This window comes from Abramis brama, assembly GCF_963993115.1.
Source record: "Abramis brama genome assembly, chromosome: 4".
NCBI classification, from domain to species: domain Eukaryota; kingdom Metazoa; phylum Chordata; class Actinopteri; order Cypriniformes; family Leuciscidae; genus Abramis; species Abramis brama.
In genome coordinates this window covers 46,917,351-46,934,101 of record NC_139966.1, presented here as the reverse complement: position 1 = coordinate 46,934,101, position 16,751 = coordinate 46,917,351, and the positions used below count along the sequence as shown (strand labels likewise).

The window sequence follows — 16,751 nt, the reverse complement described above, 5'->3', positions numbered from 1 at the left end:
CGTCGGTCTAAGAGATTGTGGTGTGGTGTTCTGTTCTTGGGTGTAATAAGGAACACAGCATCATATTGATGTTCCTAAATCCGAACCGCTGAAGACGCAGTGGCTGAGTTTGTTTTCGAAGGGAATATTCCCCACGATCAACGTCAATGCTTTCATGTTTGCGCGAATCATTTCACCAGACTGCTTTACAAACGAGGGTCAGTAAAAAGCTGGTTATTTGCTAAGAAGCTGCTCCTGAAAAAAGGATCAGTACCAACTATTCGTGTTCCTGCTGCACCTCCAGAAGAACTGAAGTGAGTGTAATGTTTTATTGACCTTTATATTAATCTTTATATTAATCTTTGCAAATCGCTAGCACGCTTCACGATGAATGCGGCTATTTTTACACTCAGGTACATTATGGCATGTTTTCTATGTACGACGTTATCAATATAATTCATAATCCCACGTTTATAATGAACGACGCGTTATGGTTATTATTATTGTGTTATTGTGTTACAAACGGTGTATGCACAGAACAGAGGGGCGAGGTGAGCAAAGCTCATTATCATTTAAAGACACATGCACTTAAACGGCGTGCTGAAAACAGAGCTGTTTTTGACCAGGTAAAATGAGTGTTTTCTTACAATACTAATGAGAATTTTTAATTAAAGTATATTACAAACTTTTAATTTAGACCCTAAAGAATCATATTAGCTTGTACAAAAATGACATTATATGACCCCTTTAATATTTTTGTGGAAACTTATACTTTTTCTTTTAAATTCTTTGATGAAGAGAAGTTCAATTTATGTTTAATCATTTATTTGAGGCATTGTAAATGTTTTCACTGTCTTTTGATCTATTTAATGATCCTGTATGGCACAGCGCTGGAACATGACTCTTAGATTAACCTGCTTAAATGTTATTCCGTCATTTGTTCCACAGGGTTTCTATAAGGGAGGATTGTAAAATAAAGCGAGTTTTACGGGCCAGTCTTGCGGCTTCTGTGCGATTGCGGAGGGACTACACTGTGGTGGGTCTAACTCTGTGTGCGCTGGCAGGTGAATGAGTATCTTGTTGCTCTCCTGTGCAGAATAAATGATGCTTTCTTACCAAAAATTCACATATTCCCTGTCACAAGTATAGTGGAAAAAAGCAAAGCTGATAGAATGGGTGCAGATGTTTACCACCTCCACCATCATGAGATGATTTGTCAGATGTTGGTTTCGGTAAAAGTAACATCATGCAACTGGAATGTTGATGTCTACTTACCAAAATACATGAAGCCTTGTGCAACAGCCACCTGGAAGAGCACTCATCATTTGAGCCAATCACTCAAAAAGCAATCTTTGGTTTTCAAGGTTGAAAAGGTCTTGGTAAAGAAGAATGATGGCAATGTGCATACGAGCATATACACACATGCCGACTAGGAGGGTCATTCACACATTACACCAATTAACCTCTATGGGGGGGCGCCGCTCGATCAGCCGTGCTTCCCGCCGCGGTCCAGAGGAAGCTGGTGTGGTGGCCAGAGAGGACAGGTGAAAATAAACAGCTGGCCGGGTGATTATTTGTACTGTTCCACATCACATAGCAGCTTGGCCCACCATGATTGCCCTGCGGAGCCCATGGGAGCCACGCGAAGTTGCCCTGTCAGGTCACCTTTCATGGAGGAAATACAACAATAACAAAAACACTTTGTGGAATGTTAAAAATGTAGCAGGCAAATGAAATGGCGGTAACCATGGAAACCACTGAGTCATTTCGTGCCTGTGAATTTTCCAAACATCTGGTAACTTGCGTTAAGCAGGTGCAGGAACAGGTATGTTCCATTTGTATCTGCCTCTGGGCGCCGAAGCAGGGAAACATCAGAAAGATTCGGTCTGTTGAGAATTAAATTGAAATGTTCTCTCCATTACACTTCATATAATGGCTCTTCTGAGAATCATCGATTCACCTTCTGATTACAGGACGGAACGAAGGGCAAAAATAAGATACTCACAGGACGTACTTACAGGAATATTCCAGATTCAATAGTTAAGCTCAATTCACAGCACTTGGCATAATGTTGGTTACCACAAAAATGTATTTTGACTTCTCTCCTCTTACTTTTCAGAACGTTTTTTTTGTTGACATCCAATCAGAATCCACCCGACTTTAAAGAGGATGAGCATTTAAAGTGGCAGACGACAAAAGTCCAGCGTCTGCTTATCATAAACAAAGTTATCATCCTTTAATTGGTGTGGACACTAGTTAGCATTCTTGGTTTGATGGGCCTTAACTATAAAGTACAAAGTTGTAAAAAGTAGTAATCATTCTAATTACGAATGTTAGCGCCTGTTGGTGAGGATGGTAATAAGGTTATTGTTCTTGGTGTGAACAGGCCTCAACTAAAAAGCGTAAAGTAATAATAATTCTATGAGAAAAGAGAAGTCCACACATCGTTGCTAAGAAAATAATACATTTAGTCCTGGTTCGCTTAGCGTAAGACTGAACCTATACAAAAAAACATCCAAAACAAGGCTGTGTTGGGCAAAATGCGCATGTAATATGTGCGTACATGTCATTTTGACCAGCTGAGAACATGCAGTAGTTTATAAAATGTGTAAAGGAGTCAAAACAGCGCCAGAAATTCACACAAATGAAAATCTGCTGCAAGGAAACGGTGGTCCTGATGCCTGTATCAAACTGTGATGGGCAACTCAGCTCCCATGACGAGAAAAAAACAAGGTATAACACACCCTTAAACAAACCTGACTCACATGCTTGAAATTGACACCAGAGAGCTTAATTGAAGGCATTTTGCGGATGTGAAGGCCCTGCTGGTGAAGAAGAGAGAAGCGAGAGAAGTCAGTCTAGTGGGGTAGTATGAGTATGTTTGTGCCAGTCAGGAAAATTCCCCTGTGGTGTGAAGGAGAAAGACAGAACCAACAAAAGCAACAAGCGCATTATGCCCACTGTGGCGAAAGGTTCTCGTCATTGTCCCAGCAAAAGAGAAGCAATGAAAGCAGGACATCAAAGGGCGAGCAGGAGAATGGGCTGTCTGAGCCAAGAGCTTATTAGATCTGCTCTGCCCCCCATACATAATCACCCCGCCGGAAAATACAGTAGGCTTACAGGTAGAGGTCGAGAACACTGCAGCACGGATACTGGGGATGGGCACTGACTCTTAAAGCGAGTGCCATTGTTACAGACACTCTGGGCTTCTATAACGCAAAGACTTCCGAGTATATAGATAGCTAAACATTTATACTGAATCCTAATGTCTTGCCAAGCACATGTGTACACTTACTCCTCATTCTTCAAAGTTTCCTGACAAGGTGTCATTTAAGTGTTAGGAATGACTTTATGAACCTTGGATATAGATTCAAACATATAGGCTTTATAATGAAAGGTCTACTAAGATTTAAGGCCAAAACACATACATGTATCTGTCAGGGTTCAATCAATTGCATCACATTTCTAGGTTTTCGAGGTCTTTGACTTATTAGATTGAAACAATTTTAATTAATACACTGAAATAAAGGTTCCAAAAGGGACTTTTCAAAAGTGATGCCATTGAAGAAACAATTTTGGTTCCCCAAAGAACCTTTCAGTGAACATTTCTTAAAAGAACCAGGCCTTGTTTACACCTGGTATTAAGATGCATTTTTAGCTACTTAATACCAGGTGTAAACAGGGTAAAAATGAAGATCATTTTTTTAATATAATCTGAAGAACCCTTTTCCACTATAAAGAACCTTTTGTGCAATGCAAAGGTTCCATGGATGTTAAAGTTTCTTCATGGAACCATTGATGCCTATAAAGAACCATTATTTTTAAAATAGTATGCAATTTGCTACAGACATTTCTATGATTTTCCATGACTTTTTAAGACTTTGCATGACTTCCTAAGCTTGGAAATCAATATTGTCCTTGATAAATCAAGGTTTTCTATGGGAACCCATGCCATGATGCACGGAATTGTGGGTTAATTGCGAGACAGACTTTTTGTTTCTTTCAAACTGCACACCCATACATTTTTTTTCACATTTTTAAAAACTTTGATGAATCTGTTCTTTAAAATCGTATAATGGGGTTTGTCTATAAACGTGTGTGGCAGGACTTTTGTTAACAATAAACAGCAAACAGCGTGAAAAGGCACAAAAAAAAGGCTAAATGAAAACACCTCTGAATCCTTTAGAGAGAATGCCAAACCACCCACTCCATCAAACTAAACCTGCCAAGAAACATCAGAGAGAAACATGCTGTGCCACCTTCTTATAATACGGTGAAATGCTATAAATAAAGGCAAGGAAAATTAAACGGGAATTAAAAAAAAAAAGAAGTATAGTAAAACGAATTAGCAGAGCATCTTCCAGACGCGTGGGATAAAGTGCAGTTATAAGTCTCTTAACTAAATAAATCACTTCACTAAGACTTTGAAATGCAATCACATTTACATGGATAGTGTGCTTTAAAACTCTCAGCCTATATGATTGTGTGTGTATAGTCTGAGCTGTAAAGTGAATCAGGGTCTCTAGAGAATAGGATCTTTCGCTCTTGTCTCAAGACAGCCCTGCCCTGCTTCTCCAGAGACAAAAACACCGACATCAAAGCCTCGCTGTCATCACGCAAGAATTTCTGAGTGCCCCCATCCTTCAAGAACCAGCCACCCTGGAATTTTAAGTGGATTTCTCCATCCCAGTCTTTCTGAACAGAACGGGTGAGGGGGGTGATCCAGTAGTATGGCTGGCAAATCATGTGACTTCTAAAACTGAGACTCCTCTCACTTGGTTTTCGATCCCCACTCTCTAATGCAGACATGATCCAGAAATGAAGGGTCTGTGGCAGTGGAGATTAATGTTTTGAGAAACTAATGACCTAAATGAGCCCTGCTTTAATATCTAGGCTCCAAAAATTACTTGGTAACATTTACAACATTACTGACAAGGCAAAAATTACATACTGTAATCAATTTAAAATGGCTAAAGTTATTAAACGTTTAAAGGGGGGGGGGTTGAGGTTCTTGGGTCTATACTCTGTAGGCTACAGGTTGAAAATCCCTTCCAGTCAATAGACCTTATTCACAGCAGCGCCATATTTGTTATTGTTGTTATTTTGGCTGTAATCTCTTCACTGGGTTGTACTGTTATTTAATGTGCTTTTGGATTGTTCTGTCGACGACACACTGTGAAAATATCTTTCCAAGAAATTTCAGTAGACAAAAAACTCCAGACAACATGAGCTGTGGAAAATTATAAGTGATCTACAGCGGGTGCCGTTGAAAAAAAAACTCGGCAAGTCTATCCCTCACAAGCTCACAAGCCTCGCTTTCACTTCATAGCTACCTGTCATGGCGCTGCTCTGAATAAGGTCTATGTCCCATGCATAAGAGGGTGTAATACTGCCACCTATCAGTGATACAGTGTCACTGCATCTACGTTCTACGTAAGAGCAACACTATGGCAGAACAGGAAGTGCCCGCTCCCCTGAAATCTCTAAACTCGTATGATCCAACATTTATCTCCTTTGTTAACAAATCCAGTCGGAATGCCAAAGCATGGTGGCTAAACTTCTCTGGAAAACCAGTATCTTACGGTGACATAAAACCGGGGAAAGCGCTTAACATGAACACGTACCTGAGTAAGTAACTTACCGTAGAACTAGCAACCTATCCGGTTTGGTTCTCCACTTTGTACTAAAGCAAGTATTTTTTACAGCTCATCCTTGGATCTTCAGAGCATCTGACGGAGCTAAACTGCTGGCTAACCACAGTGAAGTTTACTTTCCAACTCAAGCGCAGTATGAGCACGGATACCCGCTGTACCAATCTGTGTGTGTGACTGCACCAGGTGCGAGTTCATCCTTCATCTTATGATGCTTCATATGCACTAACATGCACAATAGTTTCATTTCAAATGGATATCTATGCTCTGTTTTTTGACAGTGTACTCATTACAAGAATGTTGTGCACGGTTGATCCGGAGTATGGTGAGAAAAGAAGACATCTGTAAACTGGAAATCCCGGACAGTTTGAGAAAAGACATCAGTCGTGAACCCGATCTACTGAGAGAAATTAAGATTTTATCTGCCAAAATGTCAATAATGGTCCCTCCTCCCGGTCAACTAGAGAGTAGAAATAATTTATGAAATCAGATGTTTAAAGTGTGAAAGTATGCAGAAGCTCATAGTTTCATTTTCTTTGAACATGTGGACAAGTTGTTATTCTATGCAAAGACAGGGCATCAGCACTTTCATTTCAGTTTCCTAATAAGAGCACTGTAGTATAAGGTTCTACCTATTAAACAACAGAAAAATCACGGGTAGGTTGTGGCAAATAAATAAATACACAAATTGTTGTATATGAAGACAACACATACAGGGTAAAATATTTTATTTTTTAATTATTACACCAAAGAACATTACATTATATACCATCTCAGTTTTTTTTTTTCATATGTGACAATTTTGCCCTTTTAAAAATAAATCAAGAGCAATATTTCTCTATATTATGATAAATATTAATAAGTCTTATGATTAATATTGCACTTTGGGTACAGGCATACAGAGATCCCTGAATATTGTTATATTTATTGATGCTTTTGAAACTGACTGCATGCTGCTTTAAAATCATGTTTATTTGGTGAACAGTATATTGTTACACCAAAGACTGCTGCAAATAAAAAAAAATATTTTGTTACATTTCCAGATGTCTGTGTTGTGGTTTCTTTGCAGCTCTTATAACTTTAATGTAATTCGGGCCTTTTTAGTAAAAGTGTCTAGTTACTTAAAAATCATAAACATTCCATTTACACATCCAAACTAAACAAAATATTGCAGGCTTCTCGTAAAGTTTGTTCCCAAACCATTAAAGGGACAGTTCACCCAAAAATGAAAATTCTGTCATCATTTACTCACCCTCAAATTGTTCCAAATCTGAGTTTCTTTCTTCTGCTGAACACAAAAGAAGATATTTTGAAGAATGTTGGTAACCAGACGGTTGAAGGATCTCATTGATTTCCATGGTAGAAAAAATAAATAAAAAAAATACTATGGAAGTCAATGGGTGCCGTCAACTGGTTACCAATTTGAGGATGAGTAAATGATGACAATCTTTATTTTTGGGTGAACTATCCCTATAACATTGATTTACAACAACACCTAAATAAATATGAAAAAATCAACATGGATTACAGGTCACACTACGTTCAAAAACAGAGAGGAATCCAATCAACAACACCAAGTTAAGTTGTACAATCATATTTGAAACATTCACATTTGGCCATTAAATTACAATTACCACTTTGCAAGTTGAACACTGTGTACTGCAGCTGGTTTGCAAACAAGGGGGAATTACAATACACTAAGAGTGTCACGAGGACCATCATCTCAACTAATACCAAATCTAATCTAATGCCAAAAATGTAGCAAAATCAGAGGAGTTTGCTGTTAATGCCCAAATAGACATATAGCACACACACTCCAATAATTCTGAACATTGCAAAAAAAACTGCAAAGAATTTAATGTTTTATATTTAGTGCATTTATTTTTAAAGAATTTTAATCATATATATATAAATATTTCATATTATGATTCACAATGTTGTTGTTTTTTTGCAGAGATCTGCGCTTAATTTGGATTCTAATTAACAATAAATTATCATTCGATTAGTTCAAAGTGTGCCAAAATATAAGTTAAAGAAAATCAAAGGATAATATTTTTGTACCACTCCCAGCACTGCACCCAGAATTCACCACTGAAATTGAAGAAGAGCATCACAACATTCAGTGTTTCTTCATGGAGTCGAGAATGCGCAGGATGTACAGGAACAGGTTGACTATGTCCAGGTACAGATTGATGGATGCCAGGACGTGTTCCTCGGGGGACAGCTTATGCATCAGCAAGTGGGTATCGAAAATAATGAACCCACAGAACAGCAGAGCTCCAGCCCCGGCGAAGACCAACTCCATTGTGTCGTTGTAGAAGAAAAGCTGAAGGAGAGTTTGGCTTGAATCAAATTGTGCGACTTGACCACATGGCTCTTAAAGGAAAGCTATGGGTTCAGTACAAATCAAACTCGCTTAATTTGATAATGTTAATTACAACTGAAGAAGAAACTCATTCCATAGAATAAATAACAAAGAATAAATAATATATATTAAATACATATATATCAGTTATAAAATTGACAGGCCTCAAACTCACCCTCATAAAGCTTGCAATGATCAAGATCCACAGGCCAGCAAACAGACTAGAGATAAAAATGACCAATTAGGATTTTTCTGCAAGTGCATTATTAATACACAAAACCAATTTGAAGGATAGAGCAAGAACTGTTGCATCAAGCTGTCTATTAAACAATAATATGAAAGAAAAAAATCTTCAATTCTCCTCACAAAAGACATTCACTTCTCCCATGCCGACGAGCGGGCCATGCACCACATCAAATAACAGAGTTATGACTCAAGGAGCCCCATTATTTTTGTTACATTTCAATTTAATAACTGGAAAGAAGAATGTTTCTCCAGAGACAATTTCTGATGCAAAGAACACCACTCTTGCACTCAGTTACCGTGATGAATGTGACAGATCTGGGCCTTGAGCGGATGAGAAAGAGAGAATTACCTGGCTCCGAGCTTGCTGAAGTCTCTTTTAGACTGGAAAGTGTAGGCAGTGAGACCCAGGAACACGGCAGACGTGAGCACAAAGGCTTGAAGCACTATGGTGTACTCATAAAATGACACTGAAAGCAGAATAATATGTATCAGATGATCCATCACGGAGGTGTCCAATAATATAATGGGACTGGATGTTTATCAATTAGGAAAATGCATGAACTTACCTGCAGTGGCTACAGACAGAGACTCCAGCAGAGTCTGCATAAACATGTACAGCCATTACATTATAATACTTCATAATATGTAATATATACACTCACTGGCCACTTTATTAGGTACACCTTGCTTGTACCAGACTGGATCCCTTTTTGCCTTAAGAACAGCCTAAATTCTTTGTGGCATGGATTCAACAAGGTGCTGGAAACATTACTCAAATTTTGGTCCATATAGATATGATATCATCACACAGTTGCTGCAGATTTGTCAGCTGCACATCCATGATGCGAATCTCCCGTTCCAGCATATCCCAAAGGTGCTCCATTGAGATCTGGGGACTATGGAGACCATCTGAGTTTAGTGAACTCGTTGTCATTTAAAAAAATAAATAAAATGTTTGAGATGCTTTGAGCTTTTTGACATGGCTCGTTATCCTGCTGGAAGTAGCCATCAGAAGATGGGAACTCTGTGGTCATAAAGGGATGGACATGGTCAGAAACAATACTCAGGTAGGCTCTGGCATTTAAATGATGCTCAATTGGTACTAAGAGGCCCAAAGTGTGCCAAGAAAATATCCCACAAACCATCACACCACCAGCAGCAGCCTGAACCGTTGATACAAGGCAGGATTGATGGTGAGCCTGTGCGAATTGTAGCCTCAGTTTTCTGTTCTTAGCTGACATGAGTGGCACCAGTGTGTGTTCCGCTGCTGTAGCCCGTCTGCTTCAATGCTCTTCTGCAGACCTCGGTAGTAACGAGTGGTTATTTGAGTTACTGTTGCCTTTCTATCAGCTCAAACCAGTCTGGCCATTCTCCTCTGACCTCTGACATCAACAAGGCATTTTCACCCAACAGAACTAACACTCACTGGATATTTTTGCTTTTTCGGACCATTCTCTGCAAACCCTAGAGATGGTTGTGCGCGAAAATCCCAGTAGATCAGCAGTTTCTGAAATACTCAACAACCATGCCAAGTCACTTAAAGGAACACTCCACCCATTTGCATTAAGCTTTGCATTGTTAGAAACCCAGTCATACTATTGAATGGTCGTGCAACACTCTCTCATTTTCCCCTGAGACGGGAGAAATCCGTATTTACCTCTTACACTTCCTCCCACAATGACGCAAAAATTGTCATTTTGCGTCATTGTCGGAGGAAGTGTAAGAGGGGGGGGATTTGTGTTGAGACTACAAGCACTAGTTCCCACCCTTTCAAACCCGCCCATAGGGGGTTGGACCTAATGCGCTAACAGACCTATCACAGATCAGTGCCAGTGCGTTTGATTTCCAATGCCATCCTCTTTTTCCCGGACATGTCCGGCCGTCGAGATCGTCCAAAATGTTCAGCTTTTGCTTTCTGCGGTCGCCATTCATTGTTTACATGCACACCTTTTGTTTCAATCTAGTTGAATTCATTCCGATTAGTGAATCTGAATGTAGTGTTTACATGAACGCTAAACAAGTGATCGGTTGATGTGCGTTTTAACATTGCTAAGAAAATTCCCGCTCCTCCGTGAGAGATACGAGACCGGCGCGTCTCAGTAATGACGCCACCGGCCTCGCGCCGTTCTCCCGCGCCCCTCAGCCTCGTCCTGCTCGCCACAGTAAACATGATGAATGGCGACTGTAGAACGCAAAAGCCGAATCCCGGACATTTGGGCGATCTCGAAATCCAGGGCAAACTCATCACGGAGACTCGCTAGTAGCTTAGCTTTGTTGTTTTCAACTGCCCTCTCTTACCAATAGGCGTGGCTTGGGAGTGGCCTCCTAGGGAAGCGAAGCAAGTGCTTTCTGGGAGTTGTTGTCTTTCATCCACATTAGCCAAAAATACATTTTCTGGCTTTTCTTAGTCTAGAAAGCTCCAAATTCAAAAATAATTTCACATTTCTTCTACATAAATGACCTATTTTAAATACACATTCATCTTTCCAGAGGTGAAGTATCCCTTTAAATCGCCTTTCTTCCCCATTCTGATGAACTTCAGTAGATCATCTTAACCATGTCTACATGCATTGAGTTGCAGCCGTGTGATTGGCTAATTCGATTTTGCGTTAATGAGCAGTTGAACTTAATAAAGTGGCCAGTGAGTCTGTATCATACTTAAAATCTTGTTTTTAGGTATATACTCACAAATCCAAAGAGCAAATAAAGATTGACGGGGTGCTGGTGACGGTAAACAGCCAATGCAAGCAACAGGATAAGGGACCCGATAGCAGATATCAGCACCAGAGCGGGACTGAAAAATTAATGCAGTGGGTCACATTAATATACGTACACAGCTTAAAGTGTAGTTTACATGATCATTTATCAGCCCCAATGATGAGGTGAATCCACAGGGAGGATGTGGTCTCACCTTTCGTGCACAAAGGTTTTAATGGGGTTGCAGAGCATGAAAAGGGCAGATACAGCAGTGGTGATGATAATCTGCAGTGAAAGGATGGTGTAGACCTTGCGGAGGAAATCTAGAGAGAAATAAGACTTGAGCATCAACTCCTCAACCATATATATAACGTTACACACATGTAGTAAATAAATAAGGTCACAATATCTTTATATTAGGTGTCTTTAACTATTATGCACTTACAAAAAAAACTGTTAGGTACAATTTATTTATTGTGTTCAAAAATATGGTTATGGGTATAGTTTCGTGGAATGGAATTATATGAATATATATATATTGACATATATTATAGCTTGACAGGGTTTATTTAAATTCTCAAACAAGGCGTCTATCATTCACACAAAACCTCGATAAGCAGGTTTGACAACAACAGGTAACATTTTTAAGAAACTGTAACATTTCTCCTAAAAAAATAATAATGACATTGTGAAATCAATAAGGAATCCAACGACTCGTGACAGCTGATTTATATCATGTGCGCCATATGTCTCCTGTGTGCCTTATGATGAAACCAAGTGAAATAAATTTAAATAAAATAGGAACCCCGCTCCAGCTGTTTTACATGTTTATTCTTTCCAGGCCATAGTATTATACTGACTGTATTACTGATTACGTAGACTCCACATTATTGTAAACAGCGGCTTAACTCACCCATCCGGATGTGCACACTCGCTGTCGCGACGTTCGTGCCATAATTAAAATCATCCTCAATAGATGATCGCGGATACTTCTCTTGATTCATGTTTGATCGTATTTAACGAGTATCATTTACTGACAAGTTTAAGGGATAATCCGAAGGTCTCTTCCGTCGTTTGCCTTATTTCTTCTTTCGGTGGTTTATGTTGTAAACATTCCGTAGCTCAAAGATGTGCTATTGCCACCTAGCGGATTGTCCCAAACCAGCAAGGAGGTACGTGGAAGACACAAAACAAACAAACGTAAAAAATAAATAAATACAAATACAAATTAATATAATTAATTATCATAATAAAAGGATTCAAATAAATAAGTAAATAAATAAATTGTCTTAAAATAAATACACTAATGGGATTAACATATATTAGTTATACGTCTATTAAATACATTAAAATAAATGAATACAATTGTTGAATAATATAGATAAAATTTAAATAAAAAATAAAAATGAAAAAATAAATAATATAATGTAACAGTACATAATATATGTAACAGTACATAATAGTGACTAGACAAATATAACAATGTAACTTAATAGAAGCTAATTTCCGATTATAATATTAATTTAACATTTTAGGATGGGGTCTCTCACACGATGATGATCATATTTAGGAGTTCGTGGCATCTAAAAAATTGACAACCCCTGCTCTATAATTATGAAATAGTAGTAGGCCTACCGTATTAAATTGTCTGTCGGTTGAGAACTGCAATTCCCGACTGGTGAATGATTCACTCATTTGAGTCGGTTCTATTAAATGAATCGTTAAGCTTTTTAGCAAAACGGACGGTCTAAATCGGTACGCGATTAAGTCATTTGGACAGTTCACAAACGCACTTAGCCTACTCATAAAGCGGTAAAAAACAAAAACAACATATTACGATACGAACATAAACCACAGAAACACTGGATAAATGGAATATTTATCTAATGCCTAAAAAGCAAGCCTGAAGCGCGTCCTGTCGTTTCCCTACCATTGATGAATTTCGTCAACGCCTGCAGCTTGTGAACGACTCAGGTAAAGTCATTTTACTTACAAACAAAATCAAAACACAAAACGCAGTACCAACACGTTATCATAATGCGATAATGTATATCATCATTAAGGTGTTTGTTTATTTGTTGTTTTACATGTAGCCTTTTGAAACACTTTGAAGTATCATGATAGGCCTATTGCTAACTATTAACGTTAACTACTTAGGCCTAATTCTATAATTGGGGGTTAATTTTACTTAAACAAAAGTAAACAATATGCTTTCTCAAATAAACGACTTATGATATAGGCCTATACTGTATTTCATCAGTGTAATATTGTTGATGCAGCTTAATCACTAAACACCATTTTGATATTACAAGGGAAATTATATTTTCCCTGGTGAATTTGTCAACTATGTCGCCACGACGCACTTGGAGTAAGTCTTGGACTCTTTTATCTGTTCTGCAGTGTAAGTTACAGACAGTGATTGATTAAAAAAAAAAGTAAAATCATATTTTTGCTTCATATTATTCAGTTCTATTACAATCTACATTTTAGATATCTCCCTCAGGGCCATCCTTACTTCTTACCGGGCCCATGTCTGACTTTAAACCTTATATGTATTTTGATGTAGACCTTGTGACAACTTGATCCAGTTTTCTCGATTTATACAGTTCCTGACATGTGACAACTTGATCCAGTTTTCTCGGTTTATATAATTCCTGACATATGACAACAAGGACTTTAAACCTTATATGTATTTTGATGTAGACCTTGTGACAACTTGATCCAGTTTTCTTGATTTATGCAATTCCTGACATATGACAAGAAGTACATTTGAAACTCTACTCTAGTTTTGCATCACAGTTTTAAGATAATACAAATCCTCGCCAAACATCACCAATCAATTTTGGTCCCTCCACTTGTTGGTGTACCCTATTATATAGCACTAATGACAGGGGAATGACCTTGGAGGACATGAATTCACAATTGTTCTTTGCATAATTTAATTCCAAACTCCTTAATTTAAATTTCCCAACAGGTAGCCAATCCGCACCGGCATCTTCTGCCATCTCTTTTTTCCATTCTCAGAGGGGTTTCTTGCACCTGCTTCCTTCCTTTGTGGTGCTAATCAACTCACGGAAATCTGTAAAAAGACCCCGCCATGAGCTCCACCTCATATTTAATCAACATGTTCATCCTCAGATGATTCATCTTTCTGCTATTTTTAATCTTCCACTTATTTTATAACCCCAGCAGTGGTCTCAAAGTAATTTCCTTCAGGTTTAATTACAACTAAATCTCCAAAGAGAATACTGTTGTCTTTTCTGTGGGCTGGATTTACCCATTGCTTCGAGCATGTAATGACATGCCCGTGGGATTTGGATATCACTAGAGTTCCTGCAAAAGTTGCTCACAGTCTCTCCTGGGCATGCTTTACAAAATGCACCACTGCCCATTACTTTCCCTCAGGAGCTTGAGGTGGAAGCCATTCTCTTTATGGAGTCCACACACAGCATTTCATTAAATCCTGTGTGGAGCCAGCCTCGGGGATATGGCCACATAATTCATTTGGAAGTACACTGTCTCCTCGATCCATTCCCAGGTGTTTCTGAATAACCTTTTGGCTTTCTTGCATCCAGGGGATGCTTTCCATCACATTTCTTTCATGTGGCAGTGGCACATAGTGGTGCCTCATTTTCTATTTCCAATCCTTGCGTTTCCCTTCATGCTATTTCAGCTATTAGGCTAATAGAAAAATGTTACAAGCCAGCAATCTTAAGTGAGCATTAAAGCCCAGGAAAGTCTTTAAAACCATCTGCAGGGAGAAGAACGTAGCCTATTTTTATTTTAAAATACTTTTGTAACAGCTGGTGTGATCATTCAAATAAGATTGTATTTAATTTCTGATGCACCATTTATCTTGTGTAATTTTTAAACAACCTTGGTAATTATATTTACCTGTGAGTCTGAACGACCACCAGATGGAGCTCTCATTATAAACGGCAAACATGACAAGCAGAGTAGTTCTGGGGAAGCTGATTTGAAACTATAGCTTACCAATGGGGTGACGACCCATCCTGCATTTTTTGGGACAGTCCCAAAATTGGAAGCTTTGCCCAGCGTCCATGTCATAAGCAGTGTCCTGCATTTCAATTTTGTATACTTTACCATGAAATTACAATACCACAAAAAAATAAATAATTTGCAAACTGGGATTTGCGGAGTTGTAATGTTATAGCTTAGTGGTTCTTTACTCTCGCCCTCGAGGTCCACTTTCCAGAGTTTTGCTCCAACCCTAATCAAACCCACCTGAAGATGCTAATCAAGGTCTTCAGGCTTACTAGGGCTGCGTCCAAAATTTAGCCAGCTAAACTTGTCGCCTCGCAGCCTTATCAGGCAATTACTTTGTTGGTAGTACCTCACAAAACAGATTTCATACAGACTTCTGAGGCAGTGTGGTTTAATGATCAACAGCAAAATAAAGTGAGCTTTGGTGATATCTAAGCAAATATTTAATAACTACAATAGTAATATTTCTCTCAAAAAATGATGTCTCCTGAGATACCTTAATCTGATCGATTTTGAATCCTGTGCTTTCCATTCACTGACAGTTGAGCTAATAAAGATGGCGCCTGAAAGTTGCGGTTGGTGGTCAGTTTGTGTGTACAAGTTAATCGTTTTCCACTTTTAATGTAATTTCTAGCATGAAATTACTATTGTAGTAAATAAATATTTGCTTAGTTATCACCAAGGCTCGCTCTATTTTGCTGAAGATCATTAAACTGTGAACCTTATCAAAACTGAACTTGCTACATCTGCCAGGACTTCTAGACACACAGGGAAGGCTCAATTTATAAAGCAAAATAAAATGGACCCAAAATTGCCTGCCGAATATTATAGGTTGTATTTTTAAATGGAATGAATATTTTGGAAGTGAAATCTGAAAGGTGAATATGAATTATTTAATTTTTAATAATGAAAATGCGTGAAATGTTTTGAATTGAAATATTCACAGCTTAAATATATACCACTGTTGAATTTCAGCCCATAAAAATGCAAGCACGATTAATGCAATGCATATTTTTTCAAGTAGGGCAATTCAACAAGCTTTTTTGTTTAAAAAAAAATTGCCATTATTTTACTTCCATAGATCCGACAAAAACAGGCTACAAGTTCAAGATTCACTGAATCTGGTAAAACGTATGTAATCTCTGTACAGTCTAACCTAGTGACTGCTTATTTATGTTGAGTGGACTGAATATGTTCCGTGTTATATCACTCGAACCTGGGCAAATTTTGAGTGCCCTGTAAAGAGCAATAACCAGGTGTTCACCCTACTTGTCTGATTTAAAGTAGTAGAAAAGGTTTGAACAACTGAAAGCTTAATGGTTATGTATTTAAGACTCTTAAGAAAGAGTTACTGACATCGATCCCACTCCATCAGCACTGTACCCTGAGCATGGTACTTACTCAGGGAGACAATAGCTGAAAATGCTGCTATAGTCACTTTGAATAGAAAGCAATTGGTATCTAAATGGCAGAGAAGTAGCAAGTGCACAGACTCTACTTATTTTCTTAAAGTGTTTAATTGAGTCATTCATAGGTTTCCTTTCATATTCCAGACTTGATCTTAGTGAAATGCTGTAGGCTACACCTTATTTTTGAAGTCGGTATAAAAGAAAATTTGGCTATTTTCTAAATGGATCTTGTTCATCCTATTTTGAGCAATTACCCCATGCATTTAAAACAAAATGTTTTACGCTTGTAACTTTTAACGTTTGCATGTTGTTGTCATGAAAAATCCCTCACAATCAAGTCCCCACAAGTTAAACTAAGTACACACAAACAACTTTAATTTAAAATATATATGTAATTGC

General features: G+C 38.3%; 1 protein-coding gene across 1 annotated transcript; it reads right to left on the bottom strand.

The window, feature by feature from the left end:
- Positions 1–6,341: 6,341 nt before the first annotated feature.
- tmbim4 (transmembrane BAX inhibitor motif containing 4) lies at positions 6,342–12,065 on the bottom strand. Its single transcript, XM_084111071.1, has 7 exons — positions 11,852–12,065; positions 11,153–11,261; positions 10,930–11,035; positions 8,808–8,841; positions 8,591–8,708; positions 8,171–8,216; positions 6,342–7,956 (listed from the first exon to the last, which is right to left on the bottom strand). The coding sequence occupies exons 1-7, from the start codon at positions 11,940–11,942 to the stop codon at positions 7,750–7,752; spliced, it is 711 nt and encodes a 236-aa protein (XP_083967197.1). The 5' UTR covers positions 11,943–12,065; the 3' UTR covers positions 6,342–7,749.
- Between the last annotated feature and the right edge of the window lie 4,686 nt (positions 12,066–16,751).

What these genes read in the sequence shown, in the direction of transcription:
- tmbim4 (XM_084111071.1), bottom strand. Translation starts at nt 11,942, where the DNA reads ATGAATCAAGAGAAGTATCCGCGATCATCTATTGAGGATGATTTTAAT. An exon ending in GAGTGTGCACATCCGGATGG is followed by an intron (nt 11,262 to 11,851) that starts GTGAGTTAAGCC and finishes ATTTCTCTCTAG; the next exon opens with ATTTCCTCCGCAAGGTCTAC. An exon ending in TTTATTTGCTCTTTGGATTT is followed by an intron (nt 8,842 to 10,929) that starts GTGAGTATATAC and finishes ATGTTTATGCAG; the next exon opens with ACTCTGCTGGAGTCTCTGTC.